General features: G+C 40.4%; 1 protein-coding gene across 2 annotated transcripts in view; it reads left to right on the top strand.

Annotated features, from left to right (window-relative positions):
* The window catches only part of HIVEP1 (HIVEP zinc finger 1), a 151,727-nt gene that overhangs the window by 105,258 nt on the left and 22,521 nt on the right, over positions 1–23,948 (top strand). The window contains exons 4-7 of one of the 2 annotated variants that reach the window (XM_017891165.1): positions 1,300–7,277; positions 11,148–11,281; positions 12,162–12,337; positions 17,368–17,469. In XM_017891165.1, the coding sequence (XP_017746654.1) occupies positions 1,300–7,277; positions 11,148–11,281; positions 12,162–12,337; positions 17,368–17,469 (6,390 nt within the window). The remainder of the gene's footprint in view (positions 1–1,299; positions 7,278–11,147; positions 11,282–12,161; positions 12,338–17,367; positions 17,470–23,948) is intronic. The other variant, XM_017891166.1, reaches the window with a different exon arrangement.

Below are 23,948 nucleotides of genomic sequence, written 5' to 3'. Positions count from 1 at the left end.
TTGTTTTAAAAGATCCTTAATGAGATAAGGCAGTCAAATACTCAGCATTAAAGGGTTGAATTTTCTTCTTTTTTTTTTTTTTGTTTTTTGTTTTTTTGAGATGGAGTCTCACTCTGTCACCCAGGCTGGAGTGCAATGGCACTTTCTAGGCTCACTGCAAGCTCTGCCTTCTGGGTTCATGCCATTCTCCCACCTCAGCCTCCCGAGTAACTGGGACTACAGGTGCCCACCACCACGCCCGGCTAATTTTCTTTTTGTGTTTTTAGTAGAGACAGGGTTTCACTGTGTTAGCCAGGATGGTCTGGATCTCCTGACCTCGTGATCCACCTGTCTCGGCCTCCCAAAGTGCTGGAATTACCGGCATGAGCCACCGCACCCAGCCGAATTTTCTTCTTTTTGGCCAGCCTTCTCAGACTGTTGTGTGGACAGAGTCCTCAGGTATTGTTACCAAGCCAGTCTAGGTCCATTTGCCTACACACAATGAAAAACCAAACACCGAATCACTGGATTTTTATAGAGAGAAAGGTTAATGGCAAGGCAGCCATGCAGGAGATGGGCTCAATTCTGTCTTCCCTTACCAGCTCAAAGCAGTATCTAAAAGGAAGAGATGCTGGAGGAGGGGTTTCGGGGTTGGTTAATGATTGTTGGAAAGGGAGGGGATGTTTGGAAAGGCCCTTGAGCAGGCACAGTTGTCTCTTCGTGCTTCTTCATGGGTTGCCTTTGCAAATTCGGAGGGAGTTGGTATGAAACCTGTGGTGAAAATACTGGCTGTGATGTCAGGAAGTCCCTCATCTGTCAAGAAGTCTATCTGTGCAGATCCCAATCAGCCATACTAGTTTCAACCAGCTTCAACCAGTCAACCAGTTTTGTTAGAAGCAGTGGGAATTCTAACAAGCTGTTTTCCTTATCTGCAGTGCTGTAAGACAAGCTCAAAACTTCTTGTTAGTTATCAGTTTCTTTAACCCTGTGGAGCACTGTTTAAGCGTGAGAGTGAAAAGGGGAAAGCTAATTGAGTTTTTGAAAGCTCTGGTTCCAGGATGTTGATTTCTCAAGAAAGGAACATAAGCATTCTAGAAATGCACACTTAGGTCTTTGCATGAGTGTTTCAGTAGATTTTGATTGGCAACATTGTTCAATTTCTGGAATGCAGAAGTGCAGTTTTATTTAAAAAAATAGACTTTCCTTAAACTACTTTCTTCACTTGTCATAATGTCCTTATGATAGTAATCTTAATTTTCAAAAAAGTATAGTTGGTGTATGTACAATGTTACCAATTGTTTGTTGTTGTTTTTTTAACAGAAATCTTAGAGGCTGGTGTTAAAGGAACTTCGGAATCCCTTAAAGGTGTGAAACGCAAAAAGGTCGTAACTGAGAATCACCTGAAAAAAATACCAAAATCCCCACTGAGAAATCCTCTTCAGGCAAAACATAAACAAAATACAGAAGAGTCATCTTTCGCCGTTCTTCATAGTGCTTCGCAGTCTCACAAGAAACAGAATTATATTCCTGTAAAAAATGGAAAGCAGTTTACCAAACAAAACGGAGAAACACCTGGAATAATTGCCGAAGCCTCAAAATCTGAAGTATCTGTCTCCCCAAAGAAGCCCTTGTTTCTGCAGCATCCATCTGAACTGCGCAGATGGAGATCCGAAGGCACTGACCCTGCCAAATTCAGTGTCCTCGATGAACAATGTGACTCAAGTTCCTTGTCAAGTAAAACCAGGACTGACAATAGCGAATGCATCTCTTCTCATTGTGGCACTACGTCCCCCTCCTACACAAACACCGCATTCGATGTCTTACTGAAAGCAATGGAGCCAGAACTGAGTACCTTGTCACAAAAGGGCTCATCTTGTGCAATTAAGACAGAAAAACTGAGGCCAAATAAAACTGCACGTTCCCCTTCCAAATTAAAAAACAGTTCAATGGATGCCCCAAATCAGACTTCACAGGAATTGGTTGCTGAATCACAGTCTTCTTGTACCTCATACACAGTCCATGTGTCTGCTGCTCAGAAGAATGAGCAAGGGGCAGTGCAGTCAGCTTCTCATTTGTATCATCAACATGAACACTTTGTTTCCAAATCCAACCAACATAATCAACAGCTTCCAGGGTGTTCAGGTTTCACAGGATCACTGACAAATCTGCAAAATCAAGAGAATGCCAAACTTGAACAGGTTTATAATATAGCAGTGACATCATCTGTAGGCCTAACTTCACCTTCCAGTAGATCTCAGGTTACTCCTCAAAACCAGCAAATGGATTCTGCTTCACCTTTGTCAATAAGTCCAGCTAATTCTACACAGTCGCCCCCCACGCCAATCTGTAATTCAACTCATGTTGCCTCTGTTGTTAATCAAAGCGTAGAGCAAATGTGCAATCTTCTTCTGAAAGATCAGAAGCCAAAAAAACAAGGAAAATATATTTGTGAGTATTGCAATAGAGCATGTGCAAAGCCTAGTGTGCTTTTAAAGCATATCCGCTCCCACACTGGAGAGCGACCCTATCCCTGTGTGACTTGTGGATTTTCATTTAAGACTAAAAGTAATCTGTATAAGCACAAGAAATCCCACGCACATACTATCAAACTGGGTCTTGTCTTGCAGCCAGATGCTGGTGGCTTGTTCTTGTCCCACGAGTCCCCCAAAGCACTTAGTATTCATTCAGACGTAGAAGACAGTGGGGAGAGCGAGGAGGAAGGCACCACTGATGAGAGACAGCATGACCTGGGCGCCATAGAGCTGCAGCCTGTGCACATAATAAAGAGGATGTCAAATGCTGAAACTTTACTAAAATCAAGCTTCACTCCAAGCAATCCAGAAAATGTGGTAGGTGACTTTTTGCTACAGGACAAATCTGCAGAATCACAAGCTGTGACAGAGTTACCAAAAGTTGTGGTCCACCATGTCACCGTGTCCCCCTTAAGAACTGACAGTCCAAAGGCCGTGGATCCCAAGCCTGAACTTTCTAGTGCACAAAAGCAGAAGGACCTTCAGGTGACAAACGTACAGCCACTTTCAGCCAGCGTGTCCCAGGGTGGAGTCTCCAGGTTGGAGACTAATGAGAAGTCCCACCAGAAAGGTGACGTGAATCCACTGGAAGGAAAGCAAGACTCTCATGTAGGAACGATACACGCCCAGCTACAAAGGCAGCAGGCTACCGATTACTCCCAAGAGCAGCAAGGAAAGCTCCTGAGTCCTCGAAGTTTAGGAAGCACAGATTCTGGTTACTTTTCACGTTCTGAAAGTGCCGATCAAACAGTGAGTCCACCAACACCCTTTGCCAGAACATTACCCAGCACAGAACAAGACTCTGTAAGGAGTAGCGGACCCTCTGCAGCTCATGTCACCACGTCAACACCCTCTGCTTTGCCCACAGGGGAAAAGGCATTGCTTTTACCAGGTCAGATGCGCCCACCTTTGGCCACAAAAACACTTGAGGAGCGGATATCGAAGCTTATTTCAGACAATGAAGCTTTGGTAGATGACAAGCAACTGGATAGTGTGAAGCCACGGAGAACCTCACTGTCAAGACGAGGAAGCATTGATTCCCCCAAATCTTACATATTTAAAGATTCTTTCCAGTTTGATTTAAAACCAGTAGGACGGAGAACAAGTTCAAGCTCTGATATACCGAAGTCCCCTTTTACCCCTACTGAAAAATCAAAGCAAGTGTTTCTTCTGTCTGTACCTTCACTTGACTGTTTACCTATCACAAGAAGTAATTCCATGCCGACCACAGGTTATTCAGCAGTACCTGCAAATATAATACCTCCTCCTCATCCACTAAGAGGAAGTCAGTCATTTGATGACAAAATTGGCGCTTTCTATGACGATGTCTTTGTATCAGGACCTAACACTCCTGTGCCCCAGAGTGGACATCCCCGTACACTTGTGAGACAAGCAGCCATAGAAGATTCTTCAGCAAATGAAAGTCATGTTCTTGGTACTGGACAGTCCCTGGATGAGAGCCACCAAGGATGCCATGCTGTTGGTGAAGCCATGTCAGCACGGAGCAAGGCATTGGCACAAGGCCCACATATAGAAAAAAAGAAGTCTCATCAAGGGCGAGGGACAATGTTTGAGTGTGAAACTTGTAGAAACAGGTATAGGAAACTGGAAAATTTTGAAAATCATAAGAAATTTTACTGTTCTGAGTTACACGGACCAAAAACAAAGGTAGCCATGAGAGAACCTGAGCACAGCCCTGTGCCCGGCGGTCCGCAGCCGCAGATTCTACACTACAGAGTTGCTGGGTCCTCTGGCGTCTGGGAACAGACGCCCCAGATAAGAAAAAGGAGGAAAATGAAAAGTGTTGGGGATGATGATGAACTTCAGCAAAATGAAAGTGGAACTTCTCCAAAAAGTTCCGAAGGCCTTCAGTTTCAGAATGCTCTGGGCTCTAATCCCAGTTTGCCTAAACATAATGTTACCATAAGAAGTGACCAGCAGCATAAAAATATACAGTTGCAAAACTCCCAAATTCACCTTGTTGCCAGGGGCCCTGAACAGACCATGGATCCCAAGCTGTCGACCATCATGGAGCAACAGATAAGTTCAGCAGCCCAGGACAAGATAGAACTGCAGAGACACGGAACTGGAATCTCCGTCATCCAGCACACCAACTCCCTGAGCAGGCCCAACTCATTTGACAAGTCTGAGCCCTTTGAAAGAGCCTCCCCAGTTTCCTTCCAGGAGCCGAACAGAACAGGGAAGCCTGGGTCTCTGAAAGTGATAGGAATCTCCCAAGAGGAAGGTCACCCTTCTCGGGACGGGTCTTATCCTCACCAGCTTGCACTATCAGACGCTCTCAGAGGAGAACTTCAGGAAAGCTCCAGAAAGAATCCAAATGAACGACATGTGTTAGGACAGCCCTCAAGACTTGTCCGGCAGCACAACATCCAAGTGCCAGAGATTTTGGTCACAGAAGAACCAGATCGGGACCTAGAAGCTCAATGCCACGATCAAGAAAAGTCAGAGAAGTTCAGTTGGCCCCAGCGTAGTGAAACCTTGTCAAAATTGCCAACAGAGAAACTGCCACCCAAAAAGAAAAGACTCCGTCTGGCTGAGATAGAACATTCCTCAACGGAATCGAGCTTTGATTCCACTCTCTCCAGGAGTCTAAGTAGGGAGAGCAGTTTATCTCACACTTCAAGTTTCTCAGCCTCTTTAGATATAGAGGACATTTCTAAAATGGAGGCTTCCCCCAAAATCGATTTTCTAAATAAAGCCGAGTTTCTTATGATTCCAGCTGGCTTGAACATGCTGAATGTTCCTGGAAGTCACCGGGAAATGAGGCGTGCTGCATCAGAACAGATTAATTGCACGCAAACATCAATGGAGGTGTCTGATCTCAGAAGCAAATCATTTGATTGTGGAAGCATCACCCCACCCCAGACAACACCACTTATTGAATTGCAGCCTCCATCTTCACCTTCTCGAGGGGGAATGACTGGGCACGTGCCTCTCTTAGAAAGAAGGAGAGGCCCACTGGTACGGCAGATATCTTTAAACATAGCCCCAGATGGTCATCTGTCTCCTGTAAACCCAACATCTTTCCAAAATATTGCTCTTCCCAGTGTGAACACAGTGCCATATCAGGGGCCTCAGCTCACTAGTACATCTTTAGCTGAGTTTTCTGCAAATACTTTGCACTCTCAGACTCAGGTTAAGGATCTGCAGGCAGAAACGTCAAACTCCAGCTCTAGCGGAATCTTTCCTGTTCAACAGCTCTGTGACATCAATTTGTTAAATCAAATCCATGCACCCCCTAGCCACCAGAGCACACAGCTATCTCTGCAAGTGTCTACGCAGGGTAGCAAACCAGATAAAAATTCTGTTTCATCTGGGCCTTCTCAAAGTGAGGATTGCTTTGCTCCCAAATACCAGTTGCATTGTCAGGTTTTCACTTCAGGCTCGTCTTGCTCTTCTAATCCTGTACATTCTTTGCCAAATCAAGTGATTTCAGATCCAGTTGGACCAGATCGTTGTGTGACATCAGCAGCGCTACCAACCAAACTGATCGATAGCATGTCTAATTCGCATCCTCTGCCACCACCAGAGCTCAGGCCGCTTGGAAGTCAGGTGCAGAAGGTGCCGTCATTCATGCTGCCCGTACGCCTGCAGAGTCATGTTCCTGCTTACTGTTTTGCTACGCTCACGTCCCTGCCGCAAATACTAGTGACCCAAGATCTGCCTAATCAGCCAATTTGCCAGACTAATCATAGTGTAGTGCCAGTCAGTGAAGAACAAAATTCTGTGCCAACACTGCAAAAAGGTCATCAGAATGCTTTGCCAAACCCAGAGAAGGAATTTGTTTGTGAAAATGTTTTTTCAGAGATGGGCCAAAATTCTTCTCTATCAGAATCCTTGCCCATAACTCAGAAAATATCTGTTGGTCGACTTTCACCTCAACAAGAATCTTCAGCTTCGAGTAAAAGGATGCTTTCCCCAGCAAATAGTTTAGATATCGCCATGGAAAAGCACCAGAAGCGGGCCAAAGATGAAAATGGAGCTGTTTGTGCAACAGATGTGAGACCTTTAGAGCCTTTGAGTTCGAGAGCTGATGAAGCTAGTAAACAGAAGAAGCCTGTTTTAGTGAGGCAGGTTTGTACTACAGAGCCCCTGGACGGTGTGATGTTGGAAAAGGATGTTTTTTCTCAACCTGAAATTAGTAGTGAGGCTGTTAATTTGACAGATGTTTTACCAGCTGATAATTCGTCAACAGAATGCTCTGAATTTGTCGTTACAGAACCTATAAGTGAATTGCAGGAATTTGAAAACGTCAAGTCATCCACATCATTAACTCTTACAGTTCGAAATTCACCTGTCCCTTCAGAAAAGACTCATATTTCTCCTTTGAAATGTACAGACAATAACCAAGAAAGGAAGTCTCCGGGGGTTAAAAATCAAGGTGACAAAGTAAACATCCAAGAGCAAAGTCAACGGCCAGTCACTTCTCTTTCATTGTTTAGCATCAGGGACACCCAGCAGCTGGCTTTTCCTAGCCTGAAAACTACAACCAACTTTACATGGTGTTATCTCTTAAGGCAGAAGTCGTTGCATTTACCTCAGAAGGACCAGAAGACTTCAGCCTATACTGATTGGACAGTAAGCTCCAGTAATCCAAATCCACTCGGTTTGCCCACAAAAGTTGCACTTTCTCTCCTTAATTCAAAACAGAACACTGGAAAATCACTATATTGTCAGGCAATAACTACCCATTCCAAGTCAGATTTATTGGTCTATTCAAGCAAGTGGAAAAGCAACTTAAGCAAGGTACTTGAAATATAATTTATCTTCAGATATGGTTTGTGCAAATTTGTTTTAAATGTGTCTTGATACCTTTAAATATTTTAACTGGAAATATTTTAATTTTGAGTGACAAATTGTGCTTTAAGTGTCTTATTTGAAAGACGGGGTGATATGTTTACCCCAGGAGTTACGTCGATAAAAGTTACCAGGAGTCTTTCTGTGATTCTATCTTGAAAGATTTTAGAAATAATTTACCCTGAGCACTTTTTTTTTCTCAGCTAACTATGTAAGTCTTTATTTAGTAGTACAGATGATCATGGTTTTACTTTAATGTGTTACCTATATTAAGGTTTTGTTTTTCTTGTTAAGTGAAAGGAAATCATGGTTATGCTTTGTTCCTGCTAATGCAGGGAAACAGGTGTAGATAATCAAAGATTGTTGTATTTCATCCTGAAATATAAGCAGAAAGCCATTTAGACTTGTCTTGAGCTTATTAACTACATGCCCCTGCCATGCCCATTCCAATTCTCTTCCATTGTAGCTGTGAGAGCCATTAGCACTAGAGAGAAGTTTCACAAAATAATTCATATACTTGATAAGTTGATTTGGTCAAGATTTATAAAGTAATTTAAGGTCATGAAACTATAATTTAGGGTAATTTGTGGAATCAGTCTCATTAGAATTATCACCTTTATAAAATGGGTAAAAGTCATTTACATGATTAGAATAATAGGTAAGGATATCACATTGGACTCTGGATATTCAGAAGTATTTGGCCTCAGTAGATTCATAAGCATGCAACACAGGTTAATAAACGTTTACAGATCTGTCAGTAGGAAAATACTGCAGTATGAGTATTACCATAGAAGTGTGAACAATTCTAAAGAAGGAAACTTCTAACATTGCTAGTAGTTGGAAGAGATAAGAATTCAGCAAAGATACTCCAAAGGTGGTGATACTTTAGCTAAGTGTTCAAAATTTAAAAAAAATAATAATAATAGGGATTTTTTCAGGCAAAAAGAATAATTTTTTTTTTTTTTTTTTTTTAAAGACAGAATCTCACTCTGTCGCCCAGGCTGGAGTGCAATGGTGCGATCTTGGCTCATTGCATACTCCACCTCCAGGGTTCAAGTAAATCATCCTGTCTCAGCCTCCCGAGTAGCTGGGATTACAGGTGCCCACCACTATGCCTGGCTAACTTTTTATATTTTTGGTAGAGACACGTTTCGCCATGTTGGCCAGGCTGGTCTCGAACTCCTGACCTCAGGTGATTCACCCACCTTGGCCTCTCAAAGTGCTGGGATTACAGGTGTGAGCCACTGCACCCAGCAAGAATAAAAAAAATTAATAATACACGAAATGACATGGAAATGAGAATAAACTTGGTTCATTTAAAGAACTCTGAGGAGTCTGGTCTGGTTAAAAAGCGCTGTAAAGTTGGAAACGTAGGTAAAAACCAAAGCATGTGTATGGTGGTGGAGAACCGATGATACTTTCTCAGTGAAGGAAAGTGCATCCAAACCACCTGTGGAATTTAAGTTCTCAAGCTCTAAATCTACTAAATCTTAGAAGATAAGACCTAATCGTTAGAATTTAAACAAATCTCCATGTATGTTCCTGAAGTGCTTGTGAGAAGTGGCTCTCCTTGAGTACCAAATGCCTCAGAAGAAATGTCTGGAAATGCATATCTAGATTTGGAGCTTAGGAGAGAGCTCTGGGTGGAAGTGTGTAGAGTAGAGATTCTTTAGCGCATAGATGTGATTAATGAGATTGCTCAGGATATAAAGAAGAGGAGAGAGCCTAGACTGGATCCTGGGGATCATTACTACTTAAAAAGTTGAATGGATGAAGAAAGTCCACACTCCGGTGTGGAAACTGAAAGAGATTGATCATAGAGGAAGGAGAAGAATGAGCAGAAAGTGGCATCACACAAAACATGGAAGAAGATATTCAAGGAGAGTTGTTAGGTCAAATAAAGTTGAAGGCAAATGGGTATATCTGGACTGTGCAGATCACTGGAGAGTTGAGTCTATGAGCAAGTGGCTGTGGAGGATGGATTACTGGACTTTTATCCACAACCCAAATGTTAATGCATTTATGATTCACAGTGGGAAAGAACAGATAGATGCTATGAAGTAAAAGGATTTCTAGGTGAAACATGGCATCTTCAACATATGATACATAGAGTGCTGAAGCAGGTAAAGACTAAGATTTTGGCATTTAGCTCATTGATAACTTTGGCAAGTAGAAGCCAGATTTAATAGTACGAAAGTGAGCAAAAGATAAAGGGGGATTTGATATTGAAAATAAAGAGGATTACTGTTGAAGGGATAAAGTCAAAGGAAGGTGTGTGCATATATTCCAAATTATGCGGAAGCCAATCTGTTTGCCAGGAAAAGAGAAGGAAAGGTTGCATCAGTAGCTCTTCCCACTGCCTTTTTGAGGAATGTGGGCCAGCAACTTTTCTTTACTCCTGCCTGTGTAAGGATGGGCCTCCCAAGTTACTATTCTGAGGCCACACAGACCCCTCTCCATAATGAATAGACTCTTATCTCTTAGTATTATTAAGTCGTTTCAGCACCACAGCTATCTGCTTGACCATGTAATTTCTTCAAAGAGGTTTCCATAAAAGAAGCCCTCGGTAGGAAAAGTTGTGCGTTGCGTTGGATTCAGCCAGATGATTAGAGTTTGAGTGTTTGCTTAACACTTGCCCTGGGACAAGGAACTTCACCCTGAGAGTGCCCTTCCTCACTGGGATATATAGTCCACCTGTGCTGCCTGCCTCACAGGGACCCGAGAGAATAGAATGGCACCATAAGTGAGACAACGTACTGTCAAAGGGGTGGTAGCATAAAATCTTACATAAAATCACAAGATGATATTATTATATAGTTCCTATAGGAAAACCACACATTGTTTTATCATTTTGATTTTGATGTTCATTACCTTCTTTTCCAGAGACTTAGTTGTTATCAAGCCAAAACCTAACTTTTTGGCTAGACCTGGATGTCACGTTTAACAGTATTCAGTAAACTTTTGAGAAGATAGAAATAATTACAGTTTTAGCTGGGCATGGTGACTCATGCCTATAATCCCAGCCCTTTCGGTGGCTGAGGTGGGAGGATCACTTGAGGTCAGGAGTATAAAACTAGTCTGTGCAACAGAGCAAGACCCCCATTTCTACAAAATTTTAAAAGTAGTCAGGTGTGGTGGCTCACGCCTGTGGTCCTAGCTACTCAGGAGGCTGAGGTGGGAGGAGCTCTTGAGTCCAAGAGTTTGAGGCTGCAGTGAGCTGTGGTTGTACTACTGCACTCAAGCCTGGGCAATAATGAGACCCCATCTCAAAAAAGATTTATGGTTTAAAATAATGGAGGAAGAAAAAGTAAAATAATGGGAAATGGGGCTTCTGCTTTACTTTATACTGCACTGAAGCTGAAGGAGACTTAGTGATGTTTCTAAGGGGTATGAGGCATTATTTTCCCAAAAGAGGTAACTAGCTCTTTTCCATCTCCAAAAGTAAACTCTTTAAGAAATGTATTTAAATGGTAGTATGAGTGGTTGGTTAAATGGAAGAAAAAATATTTAGTCTACTAAAAAAAGTTTCTGGTAAACTTATGAAATACCATGGTGTAGGAGGTTGTAAAGCCTTTAGTTGGGGGTGTCAGTGACCTGTGGTGGAATTTTAAAGTAACGTAAGATTTATCATTTTGCTGTGATTGAGACAGATTCATAAGGGAGGAGATAAAGCAAATGCCCTTTGAACCTATTACTACTTTGAAATGCATTTCGTTGACCATATGCTCTGTGCTCTGCCGTGTTTTAATTTCCAGTGAAAGATTAGCATGTTTGTGTTTTCAGTTTTATTAAATTAGTTTCTCTCTTTTTTCCTTTCAGAGAGCATTAGGTAATCAAAAGTCCACAGTAGTTGAATTCAGCAATAAAGATGCCTCTGAAATTAACAGTGAGCAAGATAAAGAAAATTCCTTAATCAAAAGTGAACCAAGAAGAATTAAAATATTTGATGGAGGGCAAGTACAAATTTTACTTCTTAAATGTACATTTAAACTTACTTTTTAAATGTACATTTGCTTTCATGTGAATGAAGACTTAGCGCCAATTTAATATCAATGTTGCAAGGTGTCTCAGCATATTAACAGAATCTCCAGAGCAAAATATGTTAGCATTATGTTAAATAATTTTATTTTGATGGAGAAATGATGACTATTTGGGAAGTACTATACAACCTTGAAGGCAGCTGAAAACTAAATTATTAGAGTGAACCTTGGTTTTCACATTGATTTACAATAAGGAATGACCTAGAGAATCTGCTCTCAGATGAATTCATTGCCCATTTGATATCTTTGTGTATTTCGTTGTGAGCAAAAACATCATAAAAGCCAATTATAGTTATGGTAAAGCTCCAAAATATTTCAGTACTTAAAAGTTATTGTGATTGAATCTAGCAATGAAGAAAAAAATTTAACCAATGACTTAGGAACAGGAAAGTATTTTAAAATTACATACAGTAGTGGAGTGCAGTGGTGCGTGCCTGTAGTCCCAGCTGTTCAGGAGGCTGAGGTGGGAGGATCATGTGTGCCCGGGAGGTTGAGGTTTCAGTGAGCTACGATTGCACCACTGTGCTCCAGCCTGGGCATCGGAGCAAGACTGTCTCTAAAAACAAAACAAAACGAAGTATAATATTGCAAAAGTTTGTTTGATTAGAATTAGCTGTATTAAGTATTGATATAAAAAGTTGGAATATTCTGTTACTTTCACATGCATAAAATTGTTATTGGTTGAGTATAAAAGTTGTGCCTTGTTTTATTTTTGGTTTGAATTTTAATCATCATTATTTTCTTAAAGACATAGTGTCCAATCTCCCTATTCATTTTTTTTTCTTTAAATTAGATATAAGTCAAATGAAGAGTATGTATATGTCCGAGGCAGGGGAAGAGGAAAATACATTTGTGAAGAATGTGGAATACGTTGTAAGAAACCTAGCATGTTAAAGAAACACATACGAACCCATACAGATGTCCGCCCCTACCACTGCACTTACTGTAACTTCTCCTTTAAGACTAAAGGTATGAGATGCACATTGCTTCAAGGTCCTTTTTGTGTGTATTTAGGTGGTAGAGCTAAAACCCAACTATGCGTTTTCTTTGACCAACGAAATAGTAGCTTAAATAGACTAATGTAAATTACATTTTGTCAATGTTGTAGTCTTATTGCTTTATATAATTTTAGAACCATTGGAAAATTTTTAATTGTATGTGAATAAATATATAATAAATTAATATTTTTAAAGGAGCAACTGCCCTTTTTAAAAATTTTATACTCCATTAAATTGCCAGTCTGTACAAGCCGATGATGACTATATACCTTTTCAAAATACTTATTTGCGGGCCTGAAGGAAAAAAAGAAATTTTCATGATCACAGGTAAATTCACTTGGGGTGGGTTACAAAGATTGGAAGAAAGATTTAAAATACATTGTGGACTGACAGTACTTCTATAATATGTATTACTCTGTTTTTTGTCTACATTTTAGGCATACTATAGCCATTTTTTCATGATGCTTTTTTTACACAATACTGGTTAAATTTTAGCTTCAACAAATTTTCTATAGGTTTCTATAATTTATTATAAAGAAGTCTTCAGGAACTAATCATTAAATTGCTATTTTAGCGACCTCTTTCTGCCGTTTTATAATATGTTTTATTTATGAGCCTTACCATAGTTAATTTTACCCTGTACAAGTTTTCCGTTGATACCATGTAATAGACATACTACTGCTTAAATGTTTGCCCTTCTTCTGTTAGGCTCCTTTTTCATGGAACAGTTTGTTTCTTGGCAGATTTTGATTTTTATATGGCCCACTCTCTAAAAACAAGGGATCTGTAACAAAGCAAGGTAATTGGTGGGAAAACATGTCTGAGAAAACAGGTATGGCTGTAAAAAAAAAAACTAGTTGAAGTTTTTTTAAACAGATAGCAAACAACTTTTTGTCCTTTTGCAGTTAACGTTTACTTTTTTCATATGTTGATTGTCTTTGCAGTTTTTTGTTTTAAAGATTGATCACTCCTTAAGCAATTTATTACATTTTTTGGCTAGTATTTATGGGCCCATTTTAAGAGAGTTATAACTTGTAAAACTACATGGCCCTTCAGAATTAGTGCTCTTTTAGCTGCAATGCGTGTCTGAACGGAAGAATGATGGAAAAACAAAAGGAATTCTTCAGATGGCTTTGAAGTTGTTCCAAAAAACTTTCAAGCAATGAGAAGGTTGGGAGGATACTCAGCGATGCAGTTCTTTATTGTGATTAGGACCTGACCCTCTGTAGTTGGGAGGTTGAGTGAGTTTTAAAGATGATAATTTTCCTTCCTGTCCTGAGGGATCGCGACTCTGGATAGGGTAAAAATACTTGGTCTTTTTAACCTGAAGTTTTATTGCTTTTCATCTGTTTTGATCCTTAGATTAAGGAAACATCTATTTAACTCCCTTTGAGACAAGAAGCATGTTGTAGAAAGCTTAATAATACGCATAAAGATTTATCATGTACAAGAGGATGCTTTCAATACAAGAGATCAGCATACAATGGGAAATGGTTATTTCTCAATAGAAACAAGAAAAGGAATCAGGGTATTTAAAAAATATTTATGGAAATAAGGGGGCAAAAAAGGAAGCGACAAACCTCGATGTGCGTAAACCAAATGAATACAGGGAGATTTCTTGGCCAAGGAAAAATATGATGAGTCACAGAGGTGTTAATCTTAGTTGAAATACTCAAAGATTTTAGATAGAAATGTCCTAACTAAATGGTGGGACAGTTCATAACGACCCTTTAAGAGCTGAGCATTGACTTGTTAAGCACTTTGCATGTCTTACAGTACTCTGAATATGCGCCTGCGTCATATCTGAATTTGCCCATTACATTTTTTGTTTATTTTTGTAAGATGTCATGTCGGAATTATATGGATAATTTTATTTAAGGAGGCGTATCCTTGCTGAGGCAGACTGGTGAACAACGTATTTAGTAAATCAGTGATCACGCATTTCCTATGATTCTTGGCATGAAGCACTTCTCATTTTTATGGTCAGGCTTGCCTTTTTGAAGTCTACTTTTTTATGAATCTGTGTAAAACAGATTCCACAGCACCTTTTAAAGGTAGTTAAATAATAGATAGATCTTTTTTTTTTTCTTTTTCTTCACATTAGGCCCCAGAATTTTCCCTTCTCTTTTACTTGATATCCTTCCACTCCTATTATTGAACCATGTCTGCGTTACTAACAGAAGCGTAAATAGTGATGTGATGCATGCCCTGTATAAATGCACGGTAATCGCAAAGGACAGGCAAAAACGCCATCAGACAAATAATCTGTAGCAGCCTAAACTTGTGATGCTTCTGATGTAATGCCTTCACATCTGTATATTCATTATCTTGCCTTCTGGAGTTTGATTTTCTGAGGTACATGGTTTCAAACAATACACTTTCTAATCTGACTTTTCTGGTTTTCATGATTCTTGCTTTAAAGGTCAGTCGCAGAACCAAGTATATAGGAGAGGGCTTGTATTCTCTTCAAGATTTAGTCTCATTTATAATCACAGAAAGCCTAGACTGTGTGCTAGCTATAGCGAATCCAGCAAACAAAACCTCTCCGCTTTCCAGAGGGATTCAGATATAATGTTTATAAATCTATCAGAAAGAATTATCTTATTAAATGAACACACAACGCCGTGTTATAAAATTGCTAGGAGATAAATTTGCATTTTAATATGGGCAGCACATTAAATATTTTTATATTGAAATGCCAGATTTTTGTTTATTTTACATTATTTAGGAAGGGTTGAGTTCGGATAATAAGTTAATAGCCTGAAGTTCATGCAGAAAATATGCTTACTAAAAACTTGTATTTCCAAATTTTGTCTAGTTACAATTACCACATTAGATTCTTAACTAGGAAATAACCTGCAATGGCTATCTAGGGAGCAAAAACATTTTGAAGAGGGCCAGGTGCGGTGGCTCACACCTGTAATTCTAGCACTTTCGGAGGCCAAGGCAGGCAGATTGCCTGAGGTCAGGAGTTTGAGATCAGCCTGGGCAACATGATGAAACCCCATCTTTACTAAAATACAAAAAATTAGCCTGGCACAGTGGCAGGTGCCTGTAATCCCAGCTACCCAGAAGGCTGAGGCAGGAGAATTGCTTGAACCCAGGAGGTGGAGGTTGCAGTGAGCTGAGATCTCGCCACTACACTCCAGCCTGGGCAGTAGAACAAGACCCCCATCTCAACAACAACAAAAAAAAAAAAAAAAAAAAAAGAGGACTATTAGTGGACCTTATAATTTGGTTTGTAATATTGTTAGTATTAATACACTGAAAACATTTTGACTTACAAGTGGAAATTTCAACCATAGTAAGATGTCTAAACCATTTTTATAATTTCTTAATGTGAAAACTTTAAAGCTCTCAAATAAAAGTAGAGATCTGTATAATGAACACCATTGTGCCCGTAATCTTTTAATAATTGCTAAGATTTTGCCATATTTGCTTCATATTTTTTCTAGTATATTTAACATAAAGATCAGAGATAGCCAAGTGTTAATCTGGGTGTTATGTCCAGAATCACAGAAGTCAGGGTTTGATGGACCTTAGTCATCATCTGGTCTTGGCAGCCTCTTAAGCCTGACCTCCTTAAGTCCCAAGCTCTGGGTTCCTGCGGGGTTGGCCCAGACAAGAATATACTATGTAGTGCAAGAATCAGCTTTACAGGGATGACCAGTTTCACAGGCTTAGTGCATTTATCAAGAAATTGAATAAATATGGCTATTTTCCGTGTGCTTCAGCTACTGCAAGCCTGAAATTTGGACCAATGTTTCAGACATTTTGAGCTCTTCTAAAGACTTATTCTCAAATACTACTTTGCCCCTGCCCACTAAATTCAACATTTAGAGTTGTTTCTGTTTCTCAAAAAAGATGACTTGCCCTTGTTGGCAATGTTTTTGTGTGTGGCGTTATCCACTGGAGATGCTTGTTATCCTGAGAAGAATCTGAGCTGTCCCCGCTGGGTTCAATGATCACTTGAGGCAGGTGTGGCTAGTGGTTCTCAGCTAGCATGGTCTTACTTAAAGAGGTCGATACAACAGCTGCCAGAGGAAAACACTCCTTTACTGGTACTATTTTGAGACTTATCCTCTATATGTGAAGTGAAATGAAGACAGGAAATGCTTTTCTTACTCCAGAAAAACTGTTTATAAAATTACAATGACCCAAAATAGTTTTTCATAGATAGTCAAGCTTGAAACATTGAAAGGTGAATTCCAAGGTGCCAGAAATAAGAAACTCAAAGCTAATTTGGTGAACAGATACTAACAAAAAAAAATTAGAAGGCCTTATGGGAATCGAGGCCAGATACATGCCTACAGGCATGCCTGTCCTGAGATAGCATCTGAGGTTCCTGAAATAAGCCTAGTCCTCCTGTCCAGTGACTTTGGGCCATGTGGGAAAAACCCCATCCACTTAAAAGTAAAACCCTGTATCTATACCATGCAAAAACAAATGAAAAAACTGGTCCAGAGTCCCTTGTCTGAAACCAGTGAAACTGTTAAGGTTCCAGGCAGAAGCAATTGGAAAACTGCTTTATAGAGATGTTTCTGCAACCCAGGATACTTAGGATTCCATGGAAAACAATCTTGCTGAGGATAAACTCAAAAGTAAAAAGCATGCAAAGAAACAAATGAGAAAGCACCGGCAGACATAACAAGTGGAGAATTCACACTCCAAGAACTACAGATCACAGTGTAGTCTGAAAGAGACTTTAAGTTTGTACAAAATGTCCCAGAAAGAAATAAGGACTAGAGAATAGAAAACATAAGGTAAAGGAAATGTTATCAAAGTAGAGGAGGCAGATTTTAAAAAGAAAATATAAACTGATAAATAACAAGGTATTACAACATATAGATACCAAATTTTCTTTTGTTCACATTTTAGTCATTGGAATTGTATGACCACAATCTGTACTTTGGCTTGAATAGGAATGAAATTTGCCAGTGTTTACAAATGCAATAGCAAAATCATACTACGTAAGCTTAGTAAACATTCTTTTCCCTTAAGGAAATCTGACAAAACACATGAAGTCCAAGGCACATAGCAAGAAATGTGTGGATTTAGGCGTCTCAGTAGGTTTAATAGATGAACAGGATACAGAAGAATCAGGTAAGGCTATATACCATATTTTTCATAAATGCTATTTATAATGTACAATTTTTTTTGCTTCCATACCCTTACCATTCCCACTGACACTGCCTAATTCCTGTTTTCATTACCTCTTATTTATATGCAGTAGACTCCTAATTAGTTTTTCCATGTCTAGATTGTCCTCCTTCCTATTCATCTATCCCCCATCATGTTCATCTTTCTGAAGCATGTGTCTGATCCTCTCCTCTGCTCAGAGTTTCTCATCGGTTCCCATTTGTCTAGAAAATAAAATGTGAACACTTGACCGTGATCAAAATCCATTGTAATCTGCTGCTTACCTACTCCTCTGTCCTTCTGATTTCTCTCTTTTACCTACCCTCATGCTTGAATTTCCTGCCTACTTGACATTGATCGCTCTTCACCTTTACACCCCTCACTTAAAATCCCAGCCCTCACTCCCCACACAAATGTGGCTCCAGTGCCCTGGTCAGAATCTCACTTTCCTTCAAGATCCAGCCAAGTCCACTGCTGTCATGAAGCTTTCTCTGATTTTCTTTTTCCACACCTCTTGCAGGAAACAATTCTTCCCTTCTCTGGACTCCTCTAGTATTTTACAATTTCCTCCCTGAAAGCATTTACTGCCCCTCTACCTTGTTCTGAAATTATTCACGCTCTCACCTGAGCTCCCACCACAGTGATTCAGCATGTCATGAGCGGAGCCAGTGAGTACGTAACATGTGCCCACCCACAGCACTTAGCGCAGTGCCTTGCGCTGCGCAGCAGCTCCATAATTTGTGGAATAAAACGTTTGTTTACTTCTCCGAAGTGTTTATTATTCCAAAAAGGTTAAATGGCTGGTTTTTCAAAAACATTGTTAACAAACTTAAGTATTTATCTCTGACGAATTTTGAGGAAGAATAAACCTGTTCATCTGTTCTAACTCGTCAGAGAATAGAAGTATCTTTTGTGAAACTTGTTTTAACCCAAGGATTTATCGACAAAAGGAAAAAAAAATTGAAAAGTATTCTGCTTTTAAAATGCTTTGAATTAAACATTTACCTGTTTGCTATGTTTTCTTAACATGTATTAGTTTGGTCTAGAGAAAATTTCCAAAGAGAAAGTGATGAGGACATCATTGAATATATAGGTAAAAATTCAAATGCATTTAATCCCTGTAACACACGAAATGAATCAGCCTGGATTTACTTGTAAATATACAAGAGAAATGACTCACATTTTCAGTGGTACAGAGCAATTCAGTTGTAAAAGTTAGGAAAATGTGTTAGAGTTTCAGCAAGTATACTTATTACCCACTGACTAGAAAAGGGACAAGATAAAGGTATTATTATAGTATATACTCATGTATATCTTCTTCAAGAAGATGAATCTTATAAAAATTAATGTGTCTATAGAATTCTCTCAATTGTTAAGGGGAGGTAGTACTTATATCTTAAATTTGCATATTTAAGAGAATTAGTTATAGTTTCTATTAATTATCATGGATTGTTTACATTTGCTAACTGACTGATAAATACTACCTATGTATTTATTCACTGTTGTATTTTCATCTGATTCCAAAAGCATTTGAACCTGGTCTTAGATTATTGCTCAAAGTTGATATCCTAATTCCCTATTTAGATTAGAACTTCTGATAAACGATGTAGTTTTACCTTTTTCCTTTCAGTTTACTTTTTTTTAAACGACTGTATTTGTGGGTAATATGCTCAAAGTTGTTTTTACAGTGTTTGTCAAATAATAGTGAAGTAGAACATAGAGGTGGAGTTTTGCCAAGTGCTGTGTCATGCTGTGCTAGAGACCTAACATTCTGCGTTGCTACACCAGCAGAATTTATTCCTCTCCTTTCACTTTATTATAGGCTTGCAGCGTAGGTATAATTAAACAATTGTTGTTTTAAACAGATGATCTTGTTTTATTGTGCTTTTAAAACATATTTGGAGATTTTTTTAATACAAAAAAAGTACAAAGTATTTTATTGTGTGTACTCATGTATTCATAGCAGAGTTGATTATAGATATTTTCTCATATTTGCTTCAAGTTCTTTTCACACATTCAATGTAGTTTTTAAAACCAGTTCAGCGAGGTTATTGCCTAAGGGAAGAGAGGAGCAGCTTCCCTTACTCCCCACTCCTCGCCACTCTCCTCTCCCTCTCAGAAGAACTCTCGCTGCACTGGGGGTTTTCCTTTCAGTTCATTTAACGTACATGTATATATCTATGAATAGTATGTGATTTTATGTTTGTATTTTAAATTTGCATAAACAGTACCACTTTGTATGTAGATATCTAGAAATTGTGCTTTATAGTTTTAATTGTTCTCCAGAAGAGACTTTCCATTTCCTTACCTCTTTAACGATACCTAATATTGTTAGAATTTAAATTTTTGGCCAGTTTGATGGATTTGTTTGTTGTCTTTCTGGTTTATTGATTACTGTACTAAGATTGGGTCTCATTATTCTTTAAAACAAACTTTTACTCCATTAAACTGATGATAGCTGGAGATGCGATTTTGCTTAGCAATTCTGGCCATGTCCCTGTTTGAGGGGGCAAGCCAGAAGCCTGCAGCATGATGCTGTGTCTGGAGGGTGCAGTTTCTAGCCTTCCACTAGCCCAGAGTGGTAGCAGCTGTTCGTTTTCAGTCTTCTGTGCTGGCTCCTCGCCTCCCCAGCCTCTCACATGGGCCCCAGGGCTGTGGCCTTGGATGTCTTCTCTTCCTGTCTCTGCTCACTTTGTAGATAGTCTCATCCGGTCTCCTGACTTCAGATACCATCTCCGTGCTGATAATGCCCCAGTTCATTGCAGATGTGGGAATCCTTCTGACTTACCCCACCCGTCTCTGCTGGTGTGTCTAATCAGTATCTCAGGTCTGACGTGTCCCAGATCCCTGGTTCACCCCTTACCTCTAAGCACACTTGCCCTGTCATCTTCCGCCATCCTTCCCGCTGCTTGGCCAAAAATCTTGAGGTCATCCTTGATGCCCATCTTTCTCACAGGTTGCCTCTAATCTACCAGTACAACCTTTTGGCTCTATACTTCAAAATGTCTTCAGAATCCATCCACTTTTAATCACCTCCACCACCCCACCCCAGCCACATCCTCTCTACTACTAAATTGCTTCTGGAATAGCTCCTGATTGGTCTCTGTGGTTCTGCCCTGCTCCTTTACAGACTGTCTTCCACCCAGCAGCCAAAGTGGCCTTGTAACGATTGTGTCATTCCTTTGCTTAAAAGCCCCAGGGGTTTCCTGGCTCATTTGGAGCACTGGTCAGACATCCACCAGGAGCTCTGTCTTCTTCCTTTCCATCTCCCTGAGGCTCAGCTCCCCCTCCTTCCTCCCTCGTGCGCTCAGCTGCAACCACACAGGTCTCCTGCCTCTTTGTTGAACACCCACAGCAGGACCCTGTCTCAGGGACTTTGCACTCCTTTCCTCTGTTAAAAATGCCCTCTAGGAGGATTCCATTCCAAGATGGCCGAATGGGAACAGCTCCAGTCTGCAGTTCCCAGCATGATTGACGCAGATGACGGATGATTTCTGCATTTCCAACTGAGGTACCTGGTTCGTCTCACTGGGACTGGTTGGACAGTGGGTGCAGCCTCCAGAGGGCGAGCCAAAGCAGAACTGAGCATTGCCTCACCCAGGAATCACAAGGGGTTGGGGGATTTCCCTTTCCTAGCCAAGGGAAGCTGTGACAGACGGTACCTGGAAAAATGGGACACTCCCATCCAAATACTGCACTTTTCCAATGGTCTTAGCAAATGGCACACCAGATTATATCCCGCATCTGGCTCAGCGGATTCCATGCCCACGGAGCCTTGCTCATTGCTAGTGCAGCAGTCTGAGATCCATCTGCGAGGCAGTAGCCTGGCAGGGGGAGGGGTGTGCGCCATTGCTAAGGCTTGAGTAGGTAGATAAAGAGGCAGGGGAAGCTCAAACTGGGCAGAGCCCAACGCAGCTCAGCAAGGCAGGCCACCTCTGTAGTTTCCACCTCTGGGGGCAGGACGTAGCTGAGCAAAAGACAGCAGAAACTTCTGCAGACTTAAACGTCCCTGTCTGACAGCTCTGAAGAGAACAGTGGTTCTCCAGTGTTTGAGCTCAGAGAATGGACAGACTGCCTCCTCAAGTGGGTACCTGATCCCCATGTAGCCTAACTGGGAGACACCTCCCACTAGGGGCCGACTGACACCTCATACAGGTGGGTGCCCCTCTGGGACGAAGCTTCCAGAGGAAGGATCAGGCACCAATATTTGCCTTTCTGCAATATTTGCTGTTCTGCAGCCTCCACTGGTGATACCCAGGCAAACAGGGCCTGGAGTGGACCTCTAGCAAGCTCCAACAGACATGCAGCTGAGGGACCTGACTTTTAGACAGAAAACTAACAAACAGAAAGGATTAGCATCAACATCAACAAAAAGGACATCCACACCAAAACCCTGACTGTAGGTCACCAACATCAAAGACCAAAGGTAGATAAAACTACAAAGATGGGGAGAAACTAGACCAGAAAAGCTGAAAATTCTAAAAACCAGAGAGCCTCTTCTCTTCCAAAGGATTGCAGCTCCTCGCCAGCAACGGAACAAAGCTGGATGGAGAATGACTTTGATGAGCTGACAGAAATAGGCTTCAGAAGGTCGGTAATAACAAACTTTTCCGAGCTAAAGGAGGATGTTCGAACCTATTGCAAGGAAGCTAAAATCCGTGAAAAAAGATTAGACAAATGGTTAACTGAAATAAACAGTGTAGAGAAGATCTTAAATGACCTGATGAAGCTGAAAACTGTAGGACGAGAACTACGTGATGCATGCACAAGCTTCAGTAGCTGACTCGATCAAGTGGAAGAAAGGGTATCAGTGAATGAAGATCAAATTAATGAAATAAAGCGAGAAGACAAGGTTAGAGAAAAAAGTAAAAAGAAACGAACAAAGCCTCCAAGAAATATGTGACTATGTGAAAAAAACAAATCTACGATTGATTGGTGTACCTGAAAGTGACGGGGAGAATGGAACCAGGTTGGAAAACACCCTTAAGGCTATTATCCAGGAGAACTTCCCCAACCTAGCATGGCAGGCCAACATTCAAATTCAGGAAATACAGAGAAACCACAAAGATACTCCTCGAGAAGAGCAACCGCAAGACACATAATTGTCAGATTCAGCAAGGTTGAAATGAAAGGAAAAATGTTTAGGGCAGCCAGAGAGAAAGGTAGGGTTACCCACAAAGAGAAGCCCATCAGACTAACAGCAGATCTCTCGGCAGAAACTCTACAAGCCAGAAGAGAGTGGGGCCAATACTCAACATTCTTAAAGAAAAGAATTTTCAACCCAGAATTTCATATCCAGCCAAACTAAGCCTCATAAGTGAAGGAGGAAAAAAAAATCCTTTATAGACAAGCAAATGCTGAGAGATTTTGTCACCACCAGACCTGCCTTACAAGAGCTCCTGAAGGAAGGACTAAACATGGAAATGAACAACCAGTACCAGCTACTGCAAAAACTTGCCAAATTGTAAAGAGCATCAATGCTAGGAAGAAACTGCATCAACTAATGGGCAAAATAACCAGTTAACATCTTAATGACAGGATCAAATTCACACATAACAATATTAACCTTAAATGTAAATGGGCTAAATGCCTCAATTAAAAGACACAGACTGGCAAATTGAATAAGGAGTCAAGACTCATCAGTGTGCTGTATTCAGGAGACCCATCTCACATGCAGAGGTACACATAGAGTCAAAATAAAGGGATGGAGGAAGATCTACCAAGCAAATGGAAAGCAAAAAAAAAAGCAGGGGTTGCAATCCTAGTCTCTGATAAAACAGACGTTAAACCAACAAAGATCAGAAGAGACAAAGAAGGCTATTACATAATGGTAAAGGGATCAATTCAACAAGAAGAGCTAACTATCCTAAATGCACCCAATATAGGAGCACCCAGATTCATAAAGCAAGTCCTTAGAGACCTACAAAGAAACTTAAGACTCCCGCACAACAATAATGGGAGACGTTAACACCCTACTGTCAATATTAGATCAACGAAGATTGATTGACGAAGAAGATTGACAAGGATAACCAGGACTTGAACTCAGCTCTGCACCAAGCAGACCTAAAAGACATCCACAGAACTCTCCACCCCAAATCAACAGAATATACATTCTTCTCAGCACCACATCACCCTTATTCTAAAATTGACCACATAGTTGGAAGTAAAGCACTCCTCAGCAAATGTAAAAGAACAGAAATCACAACAAACTGTCTCTCAGACCACAGTGCAATCAAATTAGAACTCAGGATTAAGAAACTCACTCAGAACTGAACAGCTACATGGAAATTGAACAATGTGCTCCTGAATGACTACTGGGTACATAACGAAATGAAGGCAGAAATAAAGATGTTCTTTGAAACCAATGAGAACAAAGACAAAACATACCAGAATCTCTGGGACACACTGAAAGCAGTGTGTAGAGGGAAATGTATAGCACTAAA

This window comes from Rhinopithecus bieti, unplaced genomic scaffold, assembly GCF_001698545.2.
Source record: "Rhinopithecus bieti isolate Rb0 unplaced genomic scaffold, ASM169854v2 scaffold_19939, whole genome shotgun sequence".
In the NCBI taxonomy this organism is placed as follows: domain Eukaryota; kingdom Metazoa; phylum Chordata; class Mammalia; order Primates; family Cercopithecidae; genus Rhinopithecus; species Rhinopithecus bieti.
The sequence above is the reverse complement of the archived record's forward strand: the minus strand, read 5'-3'. Positions and strand labels throughout refer to the sequence as shown.